Source organism: Bufo gargarizans, chromosome 4 (genome assembly GCF_014858855.1).
Source record: "Bufo gargarizans isolate SCDJY-AF-19 chromosome 4, ASM1485885v1, whole genome shotgun sequence".
Lineage (NCBI taxonomy): Eukaryota > Metazoa > Chordata > Amphibia > Anura > Bufonidae > Bufo > Bufo gargarizans.
This window is the reverse complement of record NC_058083.1, coordinates 436,396,264-436,423,987: the sequence shown is the minus strand read 5'-3', so window position 1 is coordinate 436,423,987 and position 27,724 is coordinate 436,396,264. Positions and strand designations below refer to the sequence as shown.

At 44.1% G+C, this 27,724-nt stretch overlaps 1 protein-coding gene across 1 annotated transcript in view; it reads left to right on the top strand.

The window, feature by feature from the left end:
- Window positions 1-27,724, top strand: part of RALGAPA2 (Ral GTPase activating protein catalytic subunit alpha 2) — a 329,414-nt gene that overhangs the window by 180,503 nt on the left and 121,187 nt on the right. The window contains 3 exon segments of the mRNA XM_044292004.1: window positions 3,957-4,080; window positions 10,403-10,558; window positions 18,440-18,598. Of these exon segments, the coding sequence (XP_044147939.1) occupies window positions 3,957-4,080; window positions 10,403-10,558; window positions 18,440-18,598 (439 nt within the window).

Genomic DNA, 27,724 nt, shown 5'->3' with positions numbered 1-27,724 from the left:
TTTTATGCTTCCCACAAGCCACTGATTGAAGCTAGCTGGATTGAAAATTTGATCATCTGCAGATCTTAGCGACTCCTGCTACTTCCAAAATTTGCATCTTAGTGTTGCAATTTTGATGTTGAGGAGTGTGTATTAGGAAAAGTTCTAAAAATGAGAACCCAGATTCCTCTATGTAGATTTATAAAATAGAGTAATATGTTGCAAGTACAGAGGAAATATTGCATGTTAGATCTGTTTTAGACTTAAGAACCATCCAAATAGAGTGGAAGGTTACATTACAAACCAATCATTTGCAGTGGGCATTGCATCTTTAGGGTACTTTCACACTTGCGGCAGAGGATTCCGGCAGGCAGCTCCGGCAAACTGATGGCATTTGTCAGACGGATCCGTCTGACAAAAGCATTAAAATGCCGGATCCATCTCTCCGATGTCATCCGTAAAAACTGATCCGGTGTAAATTTTTTTTTTTCATGTGCAGACCGGATCCGTTTTCCCAGAACACTTAATGACGGATCAGGTACTAATACACTTGCATTCAGGCAAGGGTTCAGTCTTTTTGGCCGGAGAGAAAACTGCAGCATGCTGCGGTATTTTCTGCGCCCTGAAATGACAAAAAGACTGAACTGAAGACATCGTGATGCATCCTGAACGGATTGCTCTCCATTCAGAATGCATTGGGGTAAAGACTGATCAGTTCTTTTGTGGTATTAACCCCCTAGGACGGAACTCTGTGCCGGAAAAGAATAACTCTAGTGTGAAAGTACCCATAGTGGTTAAAATGCCCTACTCAGATATGTCAAAAGACAGAATAGTCTATTTCTGCCTTAAACTGACATCCTGGAGAAATGACATACATGTGGACATCCACTTTTGTAGACTGTTGACTGCTGTTTTGTTCTTTTGTATAGAAACCTCCTGTGTTTCTTTAAGGCCTCATGCACACGACTTTTTTTTTTTTTTTTTTTTTTTTGTGGTCCACAAAAACGGGTTCCGTAGTTCAGTGATCAGTGTCCGTTTTATCTTCCGTGGGTCTTCCTTGATTTTTGGAGGATCCATGGACATGAAGGAAAAAGTCGTTTTGGTGTCCGCCTGGCTGTGTGGAGCCAAACGGATCCGTCCTGACTTACAATGCAAGTCAATGGGGACGGATCCGTTTGACGTTGACACAATATGGTGCAATTGCAAACGGATCCGTCCCCCATTGACTTTCAATGTAAAGTCAGGGTATATTTTAACTTGAAGCGTCCCCATCACCATGGAAACGCCTCTATGTTAGAATATACCATTGGATTTGAGTTGGATAGTGATAACTCAGACCCGACAGTATATTCTAACACAGAGACGTTCCCATGGTGATGGGGACGCTTCAAGTTAGAATATACTAAGAACTGTGTACATGACTGCCCCCTGCTGCCTGGCAGCACCCGATCTCTTACAGGGGGCTGTGATCCGTACAATTAACCCCTCAGGTGCGACACCTGAGGGGTTAATTGTGCATATCATAGCCCCCTGTAAGAGATCAGGGGCTGCCAGGCAGCAGGGGGCAGACCTCCCCTCCCTCCCTCTCTCCCCTGTATTACATTCATTGGTGGCCAGTGCGACCCCCCCCCCCCCTCCCTCCCTCTACTGTATTAATTTCATTGGTGGCCAGTGCGGCCCCCCCCCCCATCAATGGTGGCAGCGGAGCGTTCCGATCGTAGTCCCAGTTTAATCGCTGGGGCTCCGATTGGTAACCATGGCAACCAAGACGCTACTGCAGTCCTGGTTGCCATGGTTACTTAGCAATATTGGAAGCATTATACTTACCTGCTGCGCTGTCTGTGACCGCCCTTGAGCTCCTCCTACTGGTAAGTGACAGGTCTGTGCGGCGCATTGCTTAAAGTACAGACCTGTCACTTACCAGTAGGAGGAGCGCCCGGACGGTCACAGACATCGCAGCAGGTAAGTATAATGCTTCTAATATTGCTAAGTAACCATGGCAACCAGGACTGCAGTAGCATCCTGGTTGCCATGGTTACCGATCGGAGCCCCAGCGATTTAAACTGGGACTCCAATCGGAACTCTCCGCTGCCAAAACTTAGATCTGAAAAAGCTTTTATGCAGACGGATCTTCGGATCCGTCTGTATGAAAGTAGGTTGCGGACACGGATCACCGACCCGGATGACAATCTTGTGTGCATCCGTGTTTTTACACAGACCCATTGACTTGAATGGGTCCGTGAACCGTTGTCCATCAAAAAAATAGGACGGGTCTTATTTTTTTGATGGACAGGAAACACGGATCACGGCCGCGGATGAACAACGGTGCATTTTCCGAGTTTTCAACTGAGCCATTGAAAGTCAATGGGTCCGCAGAAAATCACGGAAAATGGAACAACGGCCACGGATGCACACAATGGTCGTGTGCATGAGGCCTAAAACTGCTGAAGGACTCCTATAATATTGTGATCCTCAAGGGTGATATGCTTTGTGTTTCCCATCTTTCACTGTTGAGTAGGAATCATTGTCTTGTGTATGAATTTCTTTGTTTTCCCTTTTGAGGAACAAGAACTTCATCACCTCTCTCCCCCCCCCCCCCCCCTCAGTTCTGTTTAGCTTAGACCAGAAAAAGAAAATATTCGAATTTTTGCTTGCTTTGAGAGGAAATATCAAGCCCTGCACTCTGGAATTCTAGTACCAAAAAGTTGCAAAAATTGGGCTTTGAGGCCTTTTGGGCTTGTTCGCGTGAAAATGCAATTTTCCACCGCACATTGGATAGTGGTTTGGGAAGTGGAGGTGGGCAGCCTGTAGTGCTGATGCAGAAATTGACTCAATCTTACTCCAGTAATGGAACGACGTAAGGACTGGAGTTAGACTTGCAGAAGCGCCAAATTTATTGAAATTTTATAAATTTGGTGCAAATTATGACCACAGACTCTGACAAGACAGACTTTAAAGATTCCACTCATGGTAAATCTCCCCTATTGTGTTTTAAATGGTTATCTAGATAGGAATGGGTCATTGTGAATGAAATCAGGTACATGATCCTCTCCTCCAGCAAATTATTTCTCATAGGCACATGTGATGTTAAGGCCCCAAAAGCCCTTAGGCACAGAGTTGTTAAGTAGACATGTAGATTAATTCTGCAAGGAGAGAAATTGAATTAAGTAAGGAGAATCCCAGTGATAATTTAATTGAAAGGCGATTGAGGTAGGCAAACACCAGCAATTTATAGATTTACATTGGCTGAATGAAAAATCTAAGCCGTGGAGCAATTATTGAATGAGTCTCTTGGCTGTGCTCGTTACAACCATTTAGCTCTTTTATATGTCTGTAAGTGTTATTTGTGACAGCGTCTGCTTCCTGGGTTATGTTTATTGCACAGGCTAAATGTAGAAGTATATAGCGTAAAATTGAATTGTTCAGTCTGACTCTAAAAGGAAATTTCCCTTGTAGAGAGAAGAAATATCCAGTATTGTAGTATAGGGGTTTTCTTAATAACCACATGTACCTCCTATCCACAGAATAGGCAATAAATGTGTGATCGCTGGGACCCCATCAGTCACAAGATCAGGAGTCCCCTGTGCGAATGGGAGTTCTATGGGACTGACGGAGATTGCCAAGCTGCACTGTACAGTCCCATAGATGGGGGATCCTGCCCTCCCTGTATAACTATATGTGGGCCGGGCTGTAAGGACTCTCACTGTCTCTCCGAGGAGTACTATCCGGATTTACGCTGCTTTTTACCCAGAAATCCTTCTCCAAATCATATAAACATATATATCCTAGAGCTCTGCTTCTGTCTCTCCATTATTTCCTGCTCTCAAATAGCGCAGCAGGAATCACCTACCAGGTTGGCTTCACAGTCAATTCAGTTTAGTTTCCTGTGCAGTAAAGAGCTTAATATACATGTTCATTACTAATAAAGAAAATAAGTCTTATAGTTGCATAACGTATAAAATGTGTTTCTTTACTAGCCGCGAGACCCACAAGATCGCTGTGTTTTACATTGCTGAAGGGCAGGAGGATAAGTGCTCCATACTTTCCAACAGCGGAGGAAGCAAAGCTTATGAAGATTTTGTAGCAGGCCTCGGGTGGGAGGTAAGTTGTCATCAAAATTATTGTTCACTTGGTATAAATTAATAGTACTAGTGAATATAAGAAACTTTGTAATATAGCTTTTCAGATAAAAATGCAATTTTCTCCACTTATCAGCTTTCTCCCCTATGTTCCGAAACGAATGTTCTCTCTGAATTCTGTGATAAGTGTATCTGGAAAGATCAAGATGGATTGTCAGGTCATTGAAGGATCAGATGAAAAGCGCCCATAGAAATCTATAGAGAGGGTAGGGGGAGTGAGTAGCCCTGAGAGAGACACAGAGGATGTTGCAGCTAATTGTGAGTCTTCTATCTCACCCCATGTGTTTAATTCACATCTATGCTGCTCAGTACTTCTCTATGCTGTCCTGCATGGTGATGCATGGAAGGAAGCAGAACATCATGGTGTCTCCCTGTGTAGTCTATGGGGACATGGTAACTGGTAATCTCCACCCACAGGGAGAATTGAAAGTCAAAATAGAGGCTGCAGAGAATACCTGTGAGAAATGCTGTACACAAGTCATATAATGGCCAGATATAGTGCTATTCCTTATGTATGCACACTTATGTACACTTAATTTCAGGTTTGCTGCAGAGTTTCTTAGTTTTTATAAGCTAGAGCCAAGAGGGGATCCTAAGTAGAAGAAACGATTACTATACTTCTTTCTTTTTTTTACTGCACCAGAATTTAACTATCTTTATGAATCCTTTATTTCAGATGACATAGCTGTAAAAATACATTTTTGTGTATTTTATTATTGAATATATTGTATATAGAGCAACACTACTTGTGTTTTGCATATCAGAAAACAAAAATTTGTCAACACTTTTTTTTTTTTTTTATATAAAATGTGGTATCATCATAATTATACTGACCAGGAGAATGAAGAGCACAAGTCAGTTTTACCGCATAATGAAATTTGTAAAAACAAAACCCATAAAACTATGGTGGAATCGTATATTTTTATTTTTTTTCCGAATCCACCCATTTAGAATTTTTTTTTTTTACAGCTTTCCACAGTCTATGCAATATTTTGTTCCACAAAAGACAATTCCTCATATGGCTATGTAAACGAAAAAAAAATTAATAAAGTTGTGGCTCCGGGAAGGCAGGAAGGGAAAAAATGCAAAAACCGAAAATCTTTGCGTCAGGAAGGTTTTAATTTTTCACTTTGTCAGGCAACCCCTTTAATTCTTATTGGAACATGAAAGGAATTGGGAAACTTTGGAGCTCTGTATCATAAAAACCTAGCACCAACCCATGTAAAGATATATTTCTCGCTCGTATCATTGGGGGACAGAGAAGACCATGGGTATAGCTGCTGCCACCAGGAGGCGACACTAAAAAAAAAAAAAGTGTTCGCTCCTCCCCTCAGCTATACCTTTCATGCAGACACTGAGCTATTCCGTTTTAGCTTAGTGTCCGTAGAAGGCAGACCTCCCTGCTTTGCAGGTCTGCTGATATTTATTTGTTTATTTTTATTTATTATTTTTTTCCACCCAAGAGACGGGAGTCCAGGGGGACCCCAAGCCCGCTGCTCGTTCCCAGTCTCCAGAAGGCAAGAACTAGAGGTTCCTAAAGCCTCTGTATCCCGACAGCTTTCGGGTCAGCAGGTCTGGCCTCCGCTAAGTCCCCTCTGTTACCGATGTAGCTACCCTCACAAGGGGTAGCACACTGAAGCTGGTGACCCGACTGGAGCCAGGGGGGCAGAAAACACCAAACGGGTGAGTGTTCTCTCAGTCCCCAAGGCCCCATTCCTCCTCCCTGCCCCTTCTCAGGTTTTTCCATGTGAATATTCCCCACCGAGGCCTGCTTACCTTCCCCTGAGGCCTCAGTTTCGGCAGGCGTCCCTCCCCCGGCAGGGGGAGGGGGGGGGGGGGGGGAAGTGGAGACTTCATGTCAGGCCACCTTCTGCTTATGCCCACCGTTCCAGTCCATGTCTTCCGCTGGGGCCACTGGATTCTCTGCGGCCTACCCCCCATCCGACTCCTTGTGGCATTTCCTTAGCTCCCGGCCGGCTTATTGTCTGGCCGGGTTATGTCGCAGGTTTGCTCTCCTGCTCCCTCTCTGCATTGCCGCTCCAAACGGAATTTCTTCCGGTCAGCCCCGCCTGTACTCGAGGCCCCGACTCTGCGGCCTACATAGGCCGCATCTTCAAGACTGTTTCGGGGGCAGGAAATGTTCTGCTAACCATTTACTTGCCTTCAGTACTACTGCGCTGAGCAAAATGCTTCCTGGACTCGAGACAGCTGTGGGTTTAGATTTGAGCTGTATGTAATTAAAAACTATATATATTATTAACCCTCGGAGCTGTCTGGACCTAGTTCCCATTCCCACCACCATTCCATAGTCAGAGTTCTTACCACTACAGCTGGATGCTCGCACTACCGCTGAATACAGCATTCCCTGTACTTTCATAGACTAAGTCGTTTCACTACTACTGGATTCTGGAGGGCCTGTCGCATTCCCTTCCTTAGGCGGAATATGTGCGCTTACTACTGGATCCTGTACATCCTGGAGCATTACCCTCCTTCCATAGGCGGAATAATTGCTCTTACACTGGATACCGTACAGCCTGTTTACCCTCCTTCCATAGGCGGAATAGTTGCACAACCAGTAGTGCTTACACTACCAGTGGACCTGGTACATCTTGTCAGGTTCCCCTCTTTCCATCAGCGGAGTGATTCCCTATCTCTGGACGCTTTCCATCCTATCGCATTTTCCGTCTTTGTTAGGCGGTGTCGCTTGAACATTGACTACAGCGACTACTCTCACTTCTTCCTTGTCGCATCGCATCCGGTTCCATGGATGGCCTATTGCTAAACTTGGCCCTTACAGTCGCCTTATCCCCCATCATAGGTGGTATTTTGGCACTAGTACTGCATACTGTGACTACACCACACTATCCCCTTTCTCGGGTAGGCATTGTTTGGATTGGATTGGTGTCGGGCGCCTACCTGGCAGCCTCTGTCTTCCAGGTAGGACTGTAGCTGACAGGCTATTGACTCAACACGCTCGGCATCCATTCCCTGTCAGTAGGTGGAACGTCTGCACTGCTTGCCAGTTTACTTCCTTCTCAAGTGGAGGACTGCGCTAGCACCATTTTCTTGGTGACTACTGCTATTGGGCCTCATTCTCAGGGGTAGCCTCTCCTCTGGCCCCAGAGACCATAGTTGTGCTATGGCCTCCCCCCTATGAGGCAGCCTTAAAGGGCTTCTGTCACCCCACTAAAGTCATTTTTTTGTTTTGGGCTAGTTACATTCCTTATAGTGCGATATATGAAAATATAATGGTGTTACTTACTTTCATTCAGCCGTTTCTTATAAAAACTAAGTTTTATAATATGTAAATCAGGTCTCTACCAGCAAGTAGGGCGTCTACTTGCTGGTAGCCGCCGCAAAAAACCGCCCCCTCGTTGTGTTGATTGACAGGGCCAGCCGCGATCTCCTCCTCCGGCCGGCCCTGTCAGCATTTAAAAAATCGTGCGCCTCTGTTCATTCGGCGCAGGCGCTCTGAGATGAGGAGGCTCGTCTCCTCAGAACTCCCTCAGTGCGCCTGCGCCGATGACGTCTTCTCTTTCGGTGATGTCATCGGCGCAGGCGCACTGAGGGAGTTCTGAGGAGACGAGCCTCCTCATCTCAGAGCGCCTGCGCCGAATGAACAGAGGCGCGCGATTTTTAAAATGCTGACAGGGCCGGCCGGAGGAGGAGATCGCGGCTGGCCCTGTCAATCAACACGACGAGGGAGCGGTTTTTTGCGGCGGCTACCAGCAAGTAGACGCCCTACTTGCTGGTAGAGACCTGATTTACATATTATAAAACTTAGTTTTTATAAGAAACGACTGAATGAAAGTAAGTAACAGCATTATATTCTCACATATCGCACTATAAGGAATGTAACTAGCCCCCCCCAAAAAATGACTTTAGTAGGGTGACAGAAGCCCTTTAAGCTGGCCATAAATTTTATGGCTACTACTGTGTGACTCCGTCCCAGGGGGAGTACGGTATTTGTGTTCATCATTTTTACCGCATCCCCTTTCTCCATGTGGAGTATCGGCCCTGGTGTTTTGTGCATTATCTGGCACTGTGCTCATGTTCTGCCATCAAGATCCTCCAGGCCTTATATGTATGCTGTTCCTGAGGCGCTGGCTGACATGGACCCTTATTCTCTATAGTGCTGTCATACCATACCCATACCATGACATGCTGCAGCTGGTGGGTTTTCTCACTTCTCCGTGGGTATTAGTACGGTTTTCTGTGCATGGTATAACTTGCTGATTTCTATGGCGCTGGCTTCGCACCTTCTTTCCTTTACATGTAGTGCATTGCCTCTACCATCTACTACGGTGACAGCATTAGCGTTGCCTCTTTGTGGTTTTGGTATGCACTTATTTAGTTTGCATATGTGAATTGTTACCATGGCTCCTTTCCCCGGGTAGAGAAGTCATACTGTCCTTGTTGTCATCCCTAAATGCTGGTTCCTTACTGAGCATTTGGTGGTATTGGTTCTGTTACCAATTTTCTTTTCTGGGACTTGTGGCGTTCGGTGTCCAAACTCCCTTCCTGGCACAGTATATATGCCATCTCTGGTTCCTTTTGACCCGTTTGTGCATTCCTCAGATAACCCCAATTTTTTCTTCTTTAGGCGGGGTTGTTCTGTAGTGGAGGTCTACAGTGTCTGATGAGTTTACACAACCTTTTGTATTTTAGTCCCTTTGGCCTAGGTGTTTTTTTCTTAAGCTTCCGTTTAACTCTGCCAGTTCAGGCAGCTTTCCATGGCGTATCTGATGGCTTCTCTCCTTTCTTGTTCTGGAATTGAAGGTCCTCCTCTAGCTCCCTCTACTTATCACACTGGCGTTTCCTTTGGGGAACACTCTTATGCAGCAAACCCCTTGGCCGTACGTCTGAAGCGGATGTTTTTGCTTCCGGAGGACACATTTTTTTTCCTGCCAGGTTACTCCCTTCCTTTGTTGTGTTTTGGGTCAGTTTCACTGCCTTGTTCCCATTGACTTTCTTCATTCTCTCAAGAACTTTTTCTTGTGGGCCATTTTCATGCCTGTCATCCAGGTTCTCTAGCCCTACCTTGTTCGTCATGGTCCCGCTGGAGTGGTGTTCTCTTCTAGCAGCCTGTTATGGTTTTAAGGCCTTGTCTTCTGGCACCCCTACTTCGTCCCCCATGGGGGGGCAACATTTTTTTCACATCTGCACTTCTCTGTCTCTTGATATCCAGACGCCATTTTTAGTTTGTCATCTTCCAATCAGTTTTCCATTGAGTGGTTCCCTTTTTTCTTCTCTGTTGTGTCTGTTGATAGCTCTAGCATGTTTTTTTTTTTCCGGGGGTTTGACCCATGGATATCACTTCCTCAGAAATCTTTTGAATCCAGGCTAGGTCTCTCTCTCTCTCCTGTATCTTCTGCAGTCTCCTAGGCCATGGCTCATATTCCCTCGGCTGTTCTTCTGCCCAGCCAAAGCCTCTGTGTGTTCAGCCACTCTCTGGCTGGCCTACCTGGGAATGATTCTTCCTGTCCCTTTTCAGGATTCCGGGTGTGTCTTCCCCCACATTTCTGTGTGGGGCATTATGACCGGCCTTGGTTCTGTTCTTGTTCCTTCCCCATAGTACTGTTCTTTTACGTCCCATGGTCTCCTGTGTCCCCAATGATACGAGCGAGAAAATAGGATTTTTTGTGTTTACCTGTAAAATCCTTTTCTCGCTGAGTTCATTGGAGGACACAGCTCCCACCCCGTAAGTACATTGCTGGCACTCATTGATGGGTCCCTCTGGTTCTTGATTCTGACCCATCTTCGCCTTCCTTACTTTTAATTGCTTTCTGTTGGCTTCTCCTGGCTGCTCCTACTGCTTTTGTACAAACTGATTCGCTCAGTGTCTGCAGGAAAGGTATAGCTGAGAGGAGGAGCTAACACTTTTTTTTTTTGCTTAGTGTCGCCTCCTAGTGGCAGCAGCTATACGCATGGTCTTCTGTGTCCCCCAATTAACTCAGCAAAAAAAGGATTTTTACAGGTAAGCACAAAAAATCCTATTTTTTTCAGCACAGAACTAGGTTAAAGAAAAGTATGGTACGTAGACTTTAAGCCATTTTGACAATTGAATTGCAATACGTTAATATTACCTCCGGTATTACAAGTCCCCATAGTAGCAGCTGACCTCTGGTTGAAGACGAGGCAAACTGCAATATAACCCATTGATATGTGTAAATGTGTGTTCCCACTACACAGTGTATCCATGCCGTGGTCTTGTTGTCACACATCCAGTATAGTTTCCTTTATACTCTTTGCTGGAATATAACCCAATTCTGTTTATATTTCAGGTCGATCTTTCGACTCACTGTGGATTTATGGGTGGTCTACAGAGAAATGGAAGCACGGGACAAACTGCACCTTATTACGCTACCTCTACTGTTGAAGTGATCTTTCATGTGTCCACACGCATGTTGTCTGATTCAGATGATTCACTGACTAAAAAGGTAACGGACAAGAACATCGCTGTGCTGTTTATTACACTTCGCAGATGTAAATATCTGTGAACTAGGGGCAATTTATCAAGACATTCGTGACAGTTTTGTGGTGTAGGAAAGTCACCCAACTATGGCAAAACTCCACCTCCACGGTTTTGAAAGGTGGCCTGAAAAGTAGACGGGGACAAAGGCAGACATGGCAGTTCTGGGACCCCAAGCAAAGTTATGTCTAGGGAACACTTTAATCAGGAAGCACTTAGATTCAGCATCTAGATCTAGATGTAACAGCTCCAAGTATAGATAATGTAGTAGATGTTACCTGCAGTTCTACATAACACCACAGATGACACAGTGATAGCTCTCCAAGTACAGATGATGTAATATATGTTACCTGCAGTCCTATGTAACACCACAGATAACACACAGTGATAGCTCTCCAAGTACAGATGATGTAATATATGTTACCTGCAGTCCTATGTAACACCACAGATAACACACAGTGATAGCTCTCCAAGTACAGATGATGTAATATATGTTACCTGCAGTCCTATGTAACACCACAGATGACACAGTGATAGCTCTACAAGTACAGATGATGTAATATATGTTACCTGCAGTCCTATGTAACACCACAGATGACACAGTGATAGCTCTCCAAGTACAGATGATGTAATATATGTTACCTGCAGTCCTATGTAACACCACAGATAACACAGTGATGGCTCTCCAAGTACAGATGATGTAATATGTTACCTGCAGTCCTATGTAACACCACAGATGACACAGTGATAGCTCTCCAAGTACAGATGATGTAATATATGTTACCTGCAGTCCTATGTAACACCACAGATAACACACAGTGATAACTCTCTTAGTACAGATAACATAGTAGGTTTTACCTGCAGTCTCATGTAGTACCAATGGTGTTACATAGGACTGCAGGTAATATCTACTACATTATTTCTACACAGTTATCACTGTTATCACTATATAAAAAAAAAAAAGCAGGTGTTACATAGGACTGCAGGGCCCTGCTGCACATAGTTTTAGTTTTTGCCACTAAATGTAGGGAAAGTTCATGAAAACTGAAATGTGGTTATTAGCTATTAATTGCACTCAGCTAATGGTCTGAAATTAAGCACACGCTCCTACCCCTTGGATTTCTACCGTGACGTCATGGTGGTCATCACACACAACTTTTCTGTCACATTAATTGCATGTCTCAAGAATTTGAGGAATGGCAACTGGCAAAAACTAAAACCAAGTGCAAGAGAGGAAACTGTCACTAAATACGATATGTAGCATCCTTCCCGCCTCCCGTCCAAGGCCTCGGAGATGCACTGTGCCTGCCCTGTTGTGCTGTACACATGACACACAAGACATATGGCGTGTAGGCCTACACAGAGCCTACACGCCATGTGCCTTCCCCACAGCGCCTCCACGCTGAGCCACAGGGATTCCTTCAACCTTCTCATCTCCTCCTATGTGACTTTGTGACCAAGGTCGTGGAATTGACCAAAACGCCAGAGATGCATTTGTCACACATACCCTAGGCATTCTTTTTTTGCCAATTTATTTGGAGGATATTGTAAACAATAAAAAAATATATATATTTGACTTGCATCCTAAATTGAGTGTGGAGCGTTATTATTGGACTTGGCATCATACCCACTCCACTTTGCACCTCACAAACGGACATACAGTAGAGTGCAGCCGAACAACGCTATTGCAGAGTGATCTATACAGAGTAAAGGCTCATGAACACTAGCGTGTGTATGCCCGGTGGCCCTGCTGTGGACCGCAAATATCAGTCCGCAATGCACGGGTACCGGCCGAGTGCACGTCGTTTGCAGATGTGGACCCAGCAGGAGAACTCTCACCAATCTAATAGTTATCCATTATCTTGTGGATAGTGGATGACTTTCTCTAAGCGGAATACCCTATTAATGGTAGAGTATAATGGTGAGCGCGTGTGTCGGTATGTGTATATATACAGTATATATTTATTATATATACACTCTAGTGATAGTACTGTTTCATTATTATTTTTTTCTTCTAGAATATGTGCTGCTCATCTGGTAGGAATTTAAAGGGGTTTTTTCAGCTCCTACATTCTAGGTCATGCACCCAATGTCTGATAGGGGAGGATCCCACCTCTGGAACACGCACCTATCTCTAAAATGCAGCTTGCAAACAAAAGGAGAGCGCACCTTGCATGCATGGATGCCCCCATTCATTTCTATGGGAATGCCAAAAATAGTCAAGCGCTGGCTTGGCTATTTCCATCAACCCCATAGAAGTGAATGGAGCGGTGTCTGCTCTTGCGCAGTGCATTTAATATTAATTTCTATGGGACTTCTGAATATAGCCGAGCACACTGCTCAGCTATTTTCGGCACTCGCATAGAAATGAATAGAGGGCGGCTGCACATGCGCGGTGTGCTCTCCTTCTCTTTGTAGGCTATGGGCCCCAATGTGATTAAATGGGTTGTCCCATTACAGCAACTTATTCCTCATCCACAAGAAAAGTGTCTGTTTGGCGGGGGTCCAAAAGAGTCGTAACATTAAATTGCCACACGCAATAATTTGTGCAAAATTTTACAACTTTTGGCTTCCTACACCACTTTTCAAAGAGGATGAAGAAGTCGATCTGTTTCGAAAAATAGATGACTTTTTAAGGTATACTAGTAAATGTCACAGCCGGTCGCAAAGTACATCAGGTAACCCCCAAGGCATACAATCACTTAAAAAGGCAGAACCACATTGCGCACCATTTCATAAATGTAGCGCAGCACAAGAAACCAAAGGCAGACTTAAAATTGACAGGAAAACAGTGCAGTTGATAAATGCCCCCTGTAATGTTTCATATAACGAGGCGCCAGGTTTGTAGACCATAAATCCATATATCTGTGTATCTCGGAATAAACACCTACAATCTGGCTTCTTCCTCTGGTAACATTCGATAATCTGCATTATTATCTGTCTCTGGCATTCTGGTTTCCTTTGAATGAAGTGATAGATCACCTGCCTGAATGCCCTTCTAACCTGAGTCAGAGCGGCGAGATTGGTCCTGTGTTCTTCAGCTGGAAAGTGTCATGTTCAATGTTGATTGATGAGCTTTGATGAAGCCGTGGCTCTTTCGCTGAGGCATTTACCTCTTTCTAAGCACCACACCACCCCCGGTCGCAATCAAATGACTTGTAACTGCGTGTGCCTAGATGAATCCAGCCATGCTCCTGGCCAACTCTGTAGCACGCCAGTTAAGCGCTATCGGATGCCTTAGTTTTGACAGGAAGATTCCCCACCGAAGCGGCCATGACTAAGACGATACCTTTTTCAGCTCTGCGATTTCTGTTCATTAGCAATAAACATTGTTTATCAGGATGTCTCTCGGCCAGAATAAAAAATCAATCCCACTAACAGCTTCTTACAGTCTGTCCTGTTATCCTAACTAAATTGCAGCTAACAGCTCTGAAATGAGTCCCCCCCCCCCCCCTCGTTAACCAGGTAGGGTTCATTCACTAGTTGGCCGCATTTGCCGCTGAGCCGTTCCCCATGCAGAGACCTAGATGTAGCCCCATCGTGAACTCTTGCTCCTTTGCTGTAGAAATTTGTTGGCTATTTCGAGATTCGATTTTTAGCAGCTAATCTGACTGCTGTAGGGGTTTGTAAAGTGGGGGACAGGGCTGTGCTATTGGATTTGTCCAATTCATTTGACTTTAGGACTATAATTGCACTTATGTCTTACTAGCCTTTTATAGCCTGGGGCTGGCCGGCAGCAGAAAAACAAATTGGCAGTGATACAGTAAGAGTGAAAGGGAATGAAAGGAGCACATTATTAGTCTCCAGGCACCGCTGATCTGGCAGGAAGTTTCTCGGTTAATTTACAAATAAAAGTTAGATTTTAGGATGGGCACACTGTCAGGAAAACAATGGGGTTGTCAGGCTCAAGATACTTTGTGAAAGCAGCAGCCGTGACTATTGGAGAGCAGAAATTCTTCAATCAAACAGACAAGTTCTTGCTGGAGCCAGCTGGCCATGTAATGCAATTAGTAGGGAAAAGAGGTCAGACCATTAGGTGTGTACCATGACCAGTGTCACCAGTGGCGTGCTGCCCGGCTGGCTGCGTATTGGGAAGACGAGAGGGGAATTAGATGGCCTTTTCAGCTACTGAATGAGTGTGGCGCATGGACAGCCTCTTAAACTATTATAGTGTTTTTCTTAGACTTGAAAAATGAGCGTTTGTTCAGAGGCTGACAGCGGACGCAGGCTGCTGCCGGGGACAGCCAGTTCAGACATAGTGAATAGAGCCGGCCGTACCGGAGACATGAATAACGTGTGTTCTGCGGCTGACCCAGAGTCCTCAGACGTGACTGAACTCAACTTGCACTCGTTTCCTCCGAACTGCGGTGTTAATGGCCAAATGAATGCCTTTATTCACTGCCATGTTAAGTGAAAATTTCTGTGTCATTTCACCCCAAAAATAAATTAGCTAAAGTTTTTTGTAAATTTTTATTCAAATGAAGGTTATGAACAGGCTTCGTCTTAGCTTTTAAAAGCCAAGTTGGTTTTTAACCTCTTGGCACCCCCTGACGTAATAATAGGTCAGCAGGCCGCGAGAGGTCTATGGAGCGGGATCACCTGCTCCTTACGTAGCCAATGCTGCCCGCAATAACCGGAATCGGCAATAATGCAGATCCGCCTCATTTAAGCCCTCAAATGTCACTGTCAGTTGTGACCACTTCATCTGAGTAGTTAGAAAGAGAGAGGGGGCTCCTTCTGCCCTTTGATCAGAGGCACCATCGCAAATTCGCAGGACTCTAATTGGTTGCAATGACAGCCTGCGGCCTTGTGTAAGGCTCCCAACGCTGTCACAGCAAACTCCCTGCAGAGCTGTGCCCAAGGAATGGCCTGAAAGACAGCCTGTCAGAATCCCATAGACTTTAGTAGTATACTATTAAAATGTATGGTACAAGCGATCAGAAGATCGCATGTACAAGTCCCCTAAGAAGGCAAAAATTTGCAGTAAAAAAAAAAAAAAAAAAGGGTTTTTTTTTATTTTTTTTTTAATATATTAAATATAAAAATAAATTGTCAATAAAAAAAATATAAACAATGGGTATCGCCGCGTCAGAAAATATCCAAACTATTAAAATATAAAAATAAGTTTCCTGTATAGCTTGCGTATGTCGTTATGGAATAGCATGAAAATTTTGGTCATTTTGCCTCTCCGAATAAAATGTAATAAAAAGTGATATGTACCCCAAAATGGTACCAATAAAAAGTAGAGCTCTTCCCACAAAAAATCAGGCCCTAACACGGCTCTGAGAGACAAAATGGTGTCCGAATATGGCAATGTAAAAAAAAAATTTCATAGTAATTCATAATAAAAAATATTAGTTTGGTATCGCCACAATCGTACTGACTTACAGAATAAGCTAAAAATGACAATTTTAGTGTATAATGAACACCATAAAAACAGAACTCGAAAATTCATGGTGTAAATTAGATATTTTTTTTTGCTAGTTTTTTATTTATTTTTTATTTTAGCCGACATTTTTTTTTCACGTTTTTCAATACAAGGTATAGTGAATTAAATGGTGCCATTAAGAAATGCCCAAAAAAAAGCCCTTATAAGACCATGTGAACCTTTCTTTTTTTATATATATATACTGATGACCTATATTCTGGATCGGTCGGGGTCTGACACCCAGGACCGCTGCTGATCAGCTGTTTTCGGAAGGCATCAGTGCTCCTATGATCGTCAATGCCGCATCTTACCAAGCACAGCACTGTACGTTGTATAGTGACTGTGCTTGGTATTGCAGCTTAGCCCCATTTACTTGCTTCTAGGCCACGTAATCGATGAACATGTTATCACTGGCCTAGGAATATCAGAGGAAGCCGCTGCCTTCTCAAACAGCTGATCGGCGGGGGTCCCAGGTGTTGGACCCCCACCGATCAGATACTGATGACCTATCCAGAGAGAATAAAATTACAACCTCTCTGGGATCCCTATATGAGGTTCATTGGCTCAGTGTCTTCTTTTTCTCACATATGACCATTCTAGCCTTGCAGTAATGCGATCCAGTGGAAGGCATGTGTTCCTTATATACAGAAATTAAGCTCAACAGGCAGAGCCAGGAAAGTGAGAACTGAAGTCCCTGTTTATACTGGTGATTTACCACCTCATACTCCCATAGCACAGTCCTAAGGATACAGAGCTGAAAAACAGCCAGTTGTAAATATGTTCTGTCGTAATGGGGTTCTCCTGTACTCTGCAAATAAACCCTATGTAGTCTGATGAGGATCCTTTTCATCGGTCTTCTGCTTACTAACATCCAATGTGTTGAGGACAGATGGAGTTGAGTATCACTGTGGGATCAGACTGCATGATGTTTGTTTGTAGTCTGTTACCATGGAGATGTATTTGTCTGCATAGGAGCTGTGGAGACAAAATGACTTTATATGTATAATCAAGATCATTTGCAAAAGTGCCTCTCTTACTTCAGATCTAATTGATTTTAGAAAGTGTTACTATCATTTACATAGCCTCTGTGGGATAAAGCCTAGCTTAACTGTAAGAAAAGTTTATATATATATATATATATATATATATATATATATATATACAGTACAGACCAAAAGTTTGGACACACCTTCTCATTCAAAGAGTTTTCTTTATTTTCATGACTATGAAAATTGTAGATTCACACTGAAGGCATCAAAACTATGAATTAACACATGTGGAATTATATTCATAACAAAAAAGTGTGAAACAACTGAAAATATGTCCTATTCTAGGTTCTTCAAAGTAGCCACCTTTTGCTTTGATTACTGCTTTCCACACTCTTGGCATTCTCTTGATGAGCTTCAAGAGGTAGTCACCTGAAATGGTTTTCACTTCACAGGTGTGCCCTGTCAGGTTTAATAAGTGGGATTTCTTGCCTTATAAATGGGGTTGGGACCATCAGTTGCGTTGTGGAGAAGTCAGGTGGATACACAGCTGATAGTCCTACTGAATAGACTGTTAGAATTTGTATTATGGCAAGAAAAAAGCAGCTAAGTAAAGAAAAACGAGTGGCCATTATTACTTTAAGAGATGAAGGTCAGTCAGTCCGAAAAATTGGGAAAACTTTGAAAGTGTCCCCAAGTGCAGTCACAAAAACAATCAAGGTCTACAAAGAAACTGGCTCACATGCGGACCGCCCCAGGAAAGGAAGACCAAGAGTCGCCTCTGCTGCGGAGGATAAGTTCATCCCAGTCACCAGCCTCAGAAATCGCAGGTTAACAGCAGCTCAGATTAGAGACCAGGTCAATGCCACACAGAGTTCTAGCAGCAGACACATCTCTAGAACAACTGTTAAGAGGAGACTGTGTGAATCAGGCCTTCATGGTAGAATATCTGCTAGGAAACCACTGCTAAGGACAGGCAACAAGCAGAAGAGACTTGTTTGGGCTAAAGAACATAAGGCATGGACATTAGACCAGTGGAAATCTGTGCTTTGGTCTGATATATATATAAAAATTATTTTTTTATTCCTCCACCGCCTCATAGCAGTACCTGTCAAGTAGTCTATACTTACTTGCTCTCACTACTCCGTTTACAGCTTCCAGGCTGTCTTTACTGGACTTTCCATCACCGTCTGTCAATTTCAGCGTGGACAAGTTCATATGTGCTTCCGTAGCCAATGAGATGCCTTAGTGGTGACGTGTCCCCAAGCTGCACGTCAGTTGGGCGTGTGCATTTCTGATATATATATATATATATATATATATATATATATATATATACACACACACACACACGTACATTTACAAATATGCACACTATTACATGAAATGTAACTATTTTTAATGGTTATTGTTTTTGTCTATTGTTGTTTTGCAGCTCCGGCACCTTGGAAATGATGAAGTTCACATTGTTTGGTCTGAACATACCAGGAACTACCGAAGAGGCATTATACCTACAGACTTTGGAGATGTTTTAATTATTATTTACCCAATGAAGAATCGGATGTATTTTATAGAAATAATGAAGAAGCCAGAGGTATGTATTATTATTATTTTTTTATAGGAATGTGTGAAGGCTCAGGATTTTTGAATGATAGCCCTAGCACTTCTTAAAGGACACCTGCCAGAAGAAGGCCTGTTAGTGTACAATAGAAACCTGAAAAGCTTATCCTAAAAGGGTTTACTCATAAGGACAGCCTGAGTCTATATACCCTATTAGGGCACATGGACACGTAGAGGGTTTCCCCTGCCGGATCCAGAATGAAGGGTGCTTTGGAAGACCAGCTCCTGTTGTGGAGGAATTTAGGCATATTTGCATTGAGAGGATGACCATTAAAGGGAACCTGTCACCGGGATTTTGTGTATAAAGCTGAGGAAATGGGTTGCTAGATGGCGGCTAGCACATCCACAATCCCAGTCCCCAAAGCTCTGTGTGCTTTTATTGTGTTAAAAAATGATTTGATACATATGCAAATTATCCTGAGATGAGTCCTGTCCCTGACTCATCTCACATACAGTACTCCTCTCAGGTTAATTTGCATAAGTATGAAATCGGTTTGTTTGCACAATAAAAGCACACAGAGCTATGGGGACTGGGTATTGCGGATGTGCTAGCGGCCATCTAGCAACCCATGTCCTCAGCTCTATACTCAAAATCCGGGTGACAGGTTCCCTTTAATGTCTTTTTTGTATTTCTGCATTTCTCAGCAGGCAAAATGCCTGGCTGGCCACATCAAATCCTGAAGTTGTGAACAAGCACTTAGAGAGTACCTTTCAGTAGGATCAACCCTATATAACTAGACATACTGATTTAAAAAAAAAAATTGTAAAAAGACTTTTATTCCTTATGCAGATGAAGGCTTCAGTGCACCAAGTGCTTGGGCCGAGACCCTTGATGCACCTCAGCTCGAAAGCTTTCCAGTGCTGGCCATTCCCCTCGGTGCACTGAATCTATTTTCCCAAGACAAGTATCATCATTTCAATCAGCAGAGACAAGAAAGGAAACAAAAAACACAGCGCCTCATGTGCGGTACCGCCTTATAGACAAAATGAATGTATGGTGCGTATTTCGCTTACCGGATTCTGTTGTGAGGAGTCACAACAGCTAGATGAGCCTTAGCTGGTATATTTCCCCACCAGCATAAGGGAGGTGCCGTGCTGCTGCCTGGGTCTGTTCCTGTCCCGAGGGGTCCAGGTAAATAGATATGCAGAAATCTAAAAAAATAGACCACTATCCGGCGCTGCAGGCATAGACTTCAGTCCTTTGGATGGATAAGATTCTTTTTATTTGACTTCAAATAAAAATAATCTTATCCATCCAAAGGACTGAAGTCTATGCCTGCAGCGCCGGATAGTGGTCTATTTTTTGAGATTTCTGCATTTCAATCAGCAGGCTCAACCCTGCCAGGCAGCATATCTGGTACAATAGGTTGATACTAGTGACATGTGTTCTTTAATGTCACAGTTTTCCTCAGAAATTGACATGTTCTTTGAAAACCAGGTGTACTAATTCAAATAGAAATCTGTAGTATTGCCATAGCTGTGGAAGAAGCATTCCTTCAAGCTCCTGGGCCTGGTTTAAAATCTGCCCCAATTGCCCAGTGGGTAGAGAGGATTCGTGATGAAGATAGGGGCAAGCAGGTCTCCAGCCTTGGCAGAACATTTGCTCTGGGCTTTGTGAATGTAGTCTATTGTAATTCCGGTAGTCTGTGCCCGCCAGCATCTCTCCTCCCCCACGGGCATGGCGATTGAACCAGTTACGGCCACTGCCTTTTGCTTTCTAGTGCCTGTTCCCTTCGGGCCACGGACGCATGTGCCTTCCCCAGAGCTTAATGGACCAGCATATGCTTGGCCAACTCAGTCTCAGCCAATGACTGTTTTCCTGGGATATTTATGGTGCTTTCCCTATGGGTGCGTTTAAGGAGTTCAAATTTTTCTGTTCCTGTTGATCAGTGTGTTTTAGATGACACTTACATATATTGCTATGTTGCTATTCTGCTCCATTTTCTATTACATAATGTGTGCCCTGTTGTTGGCCAAGACTTTTGTGTTGTCCACTCAGAGATCCTGTCCATATAATGGCTGCTGATAGAAGGTCCTCCATTTAAATACACTGCACCTACCATCTGCACTTTTGGGAGTTTAGTGCCGGTGCAGTGTGTTTGAATAGAGGAGACTAAGTGATGTCTGGTCACAAGACCCTCCATCAACGGCCGTGTATACCTGGACCTCTGTGTAGACAGCACAGAAGCCTAACAAAGGGCAAATGGCACAGAGTATCAGCAAAGTCTATATTAGGCCTCATTCAGACGGCCTTATGCTGTCCGCAAAAATGCGGATCTGTTTTTTTGCGGACAGTTCAGCTTGTCAGTAAAAAAACGGATGGCATTCAGTATTTTTGCGGACCCATAGACTTCAATGGGGCCATGTCCTGATTTTCACGGACAAGTATAGGACCTGTTTCATTTGTTTTGCGGAACCGTGGAAAAGGGGAAAAAAAAACGGATCTGCATTTTTGCGGATAGCATACGGCCGTCTGAATGAGCCCTTAGTAAGTGCCATATAGTCATCTTACATACGCATTGGTCAATAGTAGCCAGGAAGTGGCCAACCTCAAAGGTTCCTCGCTTGAGTCCCTGCAAAGTTGATATGTGTCTTCTGAACTCCTGTGCCTGTCCTCTGCCTGTTGATCGTGTTCTGCCTGTCCTGGCCTCTGTTTTGTTCATCATATTGACCCTGTGCCGCCTGCCCTGACCTATTGCCTGTTTATCATATTGAAAGACCTCTGCCTGCCCTGACATTGGCTTGTCCACTCACCACGATTTTACTTATTCCCTTGGTGCCACATATCAGTGTCTCTGTCTTGACCCACTTGGGTCAGTCATCAGCCATCACAACGGAAACTACTCCAAGAGGTAGCGGCCTTAACTGGTTCTCCTGCAACTAAGTCCAGATCTATGAACAGTAGTGAAAACCAGGGGATCACTTTGATAGTGCCCATAGGAGTCACTCTTACTTCAGATTTCTTGAGTAGTATTGTGGGTTCACACCTTCTGTGATGCATCTTCACTGGACATTGTCTGGCACTTTTGCGCTACACGCCTACTGCTACACAGCTCACAGAGAGTAAATGTGTGCTGTGTTGAAACCTATCCATTAATAAATGTCTTACTTTTGATATTTCTCTTAGTCAAAAATGAGCATCATCTGTTGGCTATTTTGCGCTATGATTTTCCATTGGTGTCATGGGTGAAGTAGGAACTGCCTACCAATATTGATATGTCTGCCTTTCATCAGAGAACATCTTCCATGTCTAGTGCCTTGGAGGGACTTGCTTAGCATCATAGAGAGAACATTGTTCTGGATAATGTGGTTATAAATGACTCAGAACCTTGTGCAGTGATAGAGATGTTGTAGATAGAGAACTGTTAAGCTTTTGACTACAACAGTACCCACCTCCACAAACCATAAGGGTCGGAGCTAGATAGAATCGTAGCGGTAAATGGATACCTTTTAAGTAGAAGACTTACCGGTTTCTTACCCCCATCCATAACTGAGAGGACTATAAGATATACCTGCGAATATGAAATAGTTCGCTGCATTCATCTACTTGGGAAACTACTGATCAAAGCCTAGTCTCAAGTACTAGAAAGCACAGTCAAGGGCTCTGACTGCTGGATAAATGAGGGATCGGGAAAATCTGAAATCAACAGTCATTAAAGTACTTTAACATTCAGTTCACTATGATGTAGCAAATGTATTGCAATTAGGTGTACAGAATAGTTCTAGAACTAATTAGTCTACTGCAATTAATGTTTCCGGTAGCATAATTTTCATAAGAATGTAAATATGAAACTTTTCCTCTTAGAAATAACATGCCGCAGTACAGCACCTGAAATAACAGGCCGTAGTACACCGCTCACCTATAACAATAAAAACGCCTGCTTTTGAGGTATGGGGCTACACAAGACCTCTAACGGTGTCCTGTGGTATCTGGCACCAAGTTATTAGCAGCCGATGCGTTAAGTTTTGGGAATTACTATAGTTTTTAACACACATGCTCATGCAGTTGCCCCATGTTTCTTTTTTCAATTTGGACTCTCCTGACTAGTGTTGAGCGAAGCAAGCTTCGGATGCTGCATCAGAAGTCGCTTCGTTCAAAACTTTGGAATACTGTGCGGAGTTCCGTCTCTACAGTATTAGAATGTATGGGCTCCGATGAGCTGAAGTAAGTTATTCGCAAAGTCGCGCGTTATTTAGTTGAATAACTTCGACTAGTACCTCTGAACCAAAGCTGAGTTCAAGTGATTTTCCACTTCAAAAATCAACTACCCAAGTTATTCCACAAAGTCACACGTGACTTTGCGAATTACTTATTTCGGCTCATCGGAGCCCATAAATTTTAATACTGTACGGAAACAGATCTCCTGACGGTATTATTCCAAAGTTTGAACGAAGTGACTTCGGATGAAGCATCCGAAGCTCGCTTCGCTCAACACCACTCCTGATCGATTTTCACCATGTAAACTGTTGTGGCAGACCAGGGGTCGGTCACGTGAGGATCGAGCCACGTGTTTCAGGTGAATGACGTAGACGGAAGAAAATGACAGAAGTCAGCGAACAGGTAAAATTCTGCCAGGATCCCAGTTTGGTTGTGTCCTAGCCCCTTTTTTTATACCCATTCCAACAGGATGGGCCGGGTGTAACTTCTCAAAGTATTGACATAATTGGTTTGCAAATATTCCAACAATGGCTTCTGATTGGTACTAGAATAATACTTCTAATTGGTGAGAACTGAATCCATCTATTGATTGGTTAATATTGTATGAGCTTTCTCTTTTCTACTAATGGGTTAATTGCTGAGACTGTTTTTTTAGCAAAATGCACACTGGTTATTTAGCACGTACACAGCTTATTTTTTAACACGCACAGTTTCTAACTTCTATAGTTTTAAGTTATCGCCATCTTCTTATGGCGCGCACAGAAATTAAACATAAAATTCTCTCAGGTAAATGGCAGCCGCAGGAAACCTGGGTACTTCTTTATCAAAACCAATCATTTTGGTTTGTTTCCACCCTGTATGTACCACTTCTTGTTGCCGTATCCAACCAGACCCATGATGCACTTCTCCTTTCTCTGCCACAGATCCTGCACCGATCCGAACAACGGCCAACAATTTTAAGGCCAGTTCACATTGAGGCAAAAAGCCTTCAAGTTTCTGCCCCATTTTTTCAGTCTGAATGCCGTGGACCTGCTCGTCGTTTAGCCCCATTGAATGAGCTAAACCGCCAGCAGATACCCTCCTCCATTTTCAGTGGCATCTCTGCGTCCTTTCGTCAAGGCTATAAACCGTAGCTGCATAAATTGCAGCGCAGCCTCCCTTTGAAAACAATGAGAGGCAGATTCAGCGCAGCTGCCGGTGGGTTTTTGGCACCGAATCTGCTCCAAATTCTGTCAGCAAAAGATTCCATTGGGCATTATAGGTCCATGTCCACAGGATGGTTCATCCATATCTGATCTGTGGGGGGTCGGCTCCTGTCACCCCAACCGATCAGCAGTTTGAAGAGGCTGTGGCACACTGTTGAGCACTGCGTCCTCTTGCCAGGCGAGTGACATCCTGTTCAGTGGTCAAATGGTCTATTTGTTGCTCAGTCCCATTCAGGTGAATGGGCCTGGGCTGCAATACCAAGCACAGCCACTATAAAATGTATGGCGCTGTGCTTGGTAGTAGGGATCGACCGATTATCGGATTTACCGATATTATCGGCCGATATTCAGGATTTTGAACACTATCGGTATCGGCATCTATTTTGCCGATATTCCGATAGTGTATGGGGAACACAGATCGCGCTGCTGACAGCGCTCTCCGTGTTCCCCTCAGCAGCACAGGGGAGAAGGAGCAGTGTCTCCTCCCCCTGTGCTGCTCCTGCCGCTGCTGCCAATGAAAGGACAGGGGACAGGAGGAGGGGAGGAGCTATGGCCACTGCGCCACCAATGAAGATTAATCTATCATTCATATACAGGAGGCGGGAGCTGGCTGCAGGATCACATAGCCGGCTCCCGGCCTCTATGAGCTGTAGCTGCGATCCGCGGTAGTTAACTCCTCAGGTGCCGCGGATCGCAGCTACTGCTCATAGAGGTCGGGAGCCGGCTATGTGATCCTGCAGCCAGCTCCCGCCTCCTGTATATGAATAAATGTGAGATTAAGCTTCATTGGTGGCGCAGTGCGCCCCCCCAAGCCCCCCAGTATCAGACATTGGTGGCGCAGTGCGCCCCCCCCCCCCCCAGTGGTGGCGCATAGGGCCCCCCCACCCCAGTCGCAGTGCGCCCCTCCACAGGATCCCCTCTCCCTTGCTCCTCCGATCGGAGCCCCAGCAGTGTAATGCTGGGGCTCCGATCGGTTACCATGGCAGCCAGGACGCTATTGAAGCCCTGGCTGCCATGATAAGCTCCATGCTGCTGTGTGCACAAAGCACACAGCAGCAGGGACAGTGTGAGCTCCTATTCACCCTGATAGATCTCTATCAGGGTGAATAGGACAAGGGTTCTAGTCCCTAAGGGGGCTAAAAGTTAGTTAAAAAAAAAAAGTTACAAAAAAAATAATAAAAAACACCAAAATATTAAATATAAATGAAAAAGAAAGATTTACAAAAAAAAAAAAAATACACATTAACAATAAACATTAATTTTCAGCAGATTTGTGGGAATTTTTTTTTTTTTTTCAAAAATGAAAATTCCCAGAATATCGGTATAAATTATCGGCTATCGGCCTGAAAGTTCACAAATTATCGGTATCGGCCCTAAAAAATCAATATCGGTCGATCCCTACTTGGTAGGCAGTGAGGGGGCTGCAGCACTCACCGGAGCACCATCGTTTGTTCAAACAGATAATTAGCTGGGTTTCTTCTGAGAGATCAACCGTGAGGGTAGCCCCATCAGTATTGAACTCTCAGAAAACCCCCTTAAAGGGAACCTGTCACCAGGATTTTGTGCATAGAGCTGGGGACATGGGCTGCTAGATGGCCGGTAGCACATCCGCAATACCCAGTCCCCAGAGCTCTGTGTGCTTTTATTGTGTAAATAAACCGATTTTATACATATGCAAATGAACCTGAGATGAGTCCTGTATGTGAGATGAGTCAGGGACAGGACTCATCTCAGGTTAATTTGCATATGTATCAAATCGGTTTATTTACACAATAGAAGCACACAGAGCTATGGGGACTGGATATTGCAGATGTGCTAGCGGCGATCTAGCAGCCCATGTCCTCAGCTCTTTGCACAAAATCCCGGTGACAGGTTCCCTTTAAGGTTGCCTTTACAGGTGGCAGATTTTGTTGCAGAGATTACTACAACTAGAAATCTGTTCTATTCATCTGAATGGGTTTGTTTTGGTAGCTACACATGGTTTTCTGATTGGATGGAACTCCTTTTCAGCACTGGAAATTTTCGAAACATAATCTTCCCCATGGGAAAACTCCCCTGATGGAGAAAACCCTTGAAACAAAGGTACAGTCCAGGTACGGTCTGGCAATTACCAGTAACCTGATGCGCTGCCGGGACTCAAGCGACATGTGTAATGATGCCCTAAGTAAGTCAGCCGCGAATCCACCAGATAATCGCTAAAGAACCTTCATAGGAGCGCTCGTTAGCAATTATCTGGTGCTGTAAATGTATCCCCGATTACCCAATGAATGAGTGAAATGCTCGTTCGTTGGGTAATTCGATCATTTGTGTAGGAACCTAAATCGTCGTTTGTCGTTCCCTCTAACAATGATTCTGTATGGGGACGAACGATGGCATTAGTGATCGCTCCTTCCCATACTGTGGAGAAGATCACTGCATATGTATACAGCAGTCTCCTCCACCGATGAGTGGCGCTTGCTAGGAAGGAACGCTTCCTTCCCAACAGTCGTCTGCCGAATTATCCCGTCTAAAGGGACCTTAAGGCTCCTTGCAGACGAGCGATTCAGATTAGGTCCGGATGTGTTTCGGAAGCGTTCAGTTAAAAATGCGCAATGTCGCAAGCAAGTTTATTCAGTTTTGCCTACGATTGCGCTCAGTTCAGTTTTTATCGTGTGGGTGAAATGCACATTCATGTGTTTTTTATGAGCGTGATAAAAAACTGAAAGTTTACAAACAACATATCTTAGCAACTATCCGTGAAAAATGCATTGCATCCGCACTTGCTTGCGGATGCGATGTGATTTTCACGCAGCACCATTCACTTCTATGGGGCGAGCGTTGTGTGAAAAACACAGAATATAGAACATGCTGCGATTTTCACGCAACGCACAAGTGATGCGTGAAAAACAAAGCTTATGTACACAGACCCATTGAAATGAATGGGTCCGGATTCAGCGCGGGCGCAATGCGTTCGCATCACGCATTGCACCCGCGCAGAAAACTCGCTCATGTGAAAGGGGTCTAAGGGTACAACTACATGGTGACATTTATACCATTTATAAAAAAAAAAAAAAATAATACTTTGGGGGAGATTTATCAAGCTGAAATGGACCTAAATTAGTCATATTTCCGATTGCGCCCCAATCTTCAACTTCGCCTGCTCACGCCAGGTCTAAAAAAAAAGTGGGTGGAGAAGGGGGATAGGCTGGCAGGCTCATCTCAATTACCATCTTGGAAGCTGTCTTACATTTAGAAGCGGCGCTGGATACGCCAAAGTTATGATGAGGCCTCTTCATAACTTCGGCGATCCACCGCCAGCGATGGGGCTTTATTAAGACCTGGCATCTAAAACGCCCCTTTGTCCTTACGCATACTGTTATTTTACAGCAAAGTCCATATTATGCAGCCACCGATTACGACTAAATTCAAACACTGCGTCACAACAGTCGTTTTGCAGTCGCAGCATGTCACAGTGCAACACCATAGACTGTCGTCATGAAAAATGTTGCGCGGCAGCACTGAAACTTGTTGACACCTGACAAATGCAGAGGTACCCTAACTGTTTGAATGTAGTCGTAGTCGGTGGCTGCTTAATATGGACTTTGCTGTAAAATAAAGACCTTATAGTATTTGTTACCAGGGAAGATGGAAAGCAGAAAGTAAAGTGACCACTGATGCCGTCTTACTAGGGATGTGCGCACAGCGAGACGACTTGAATAGTCACGGTAGTCCTATATTTAAAAAGAGCACAAAGCCA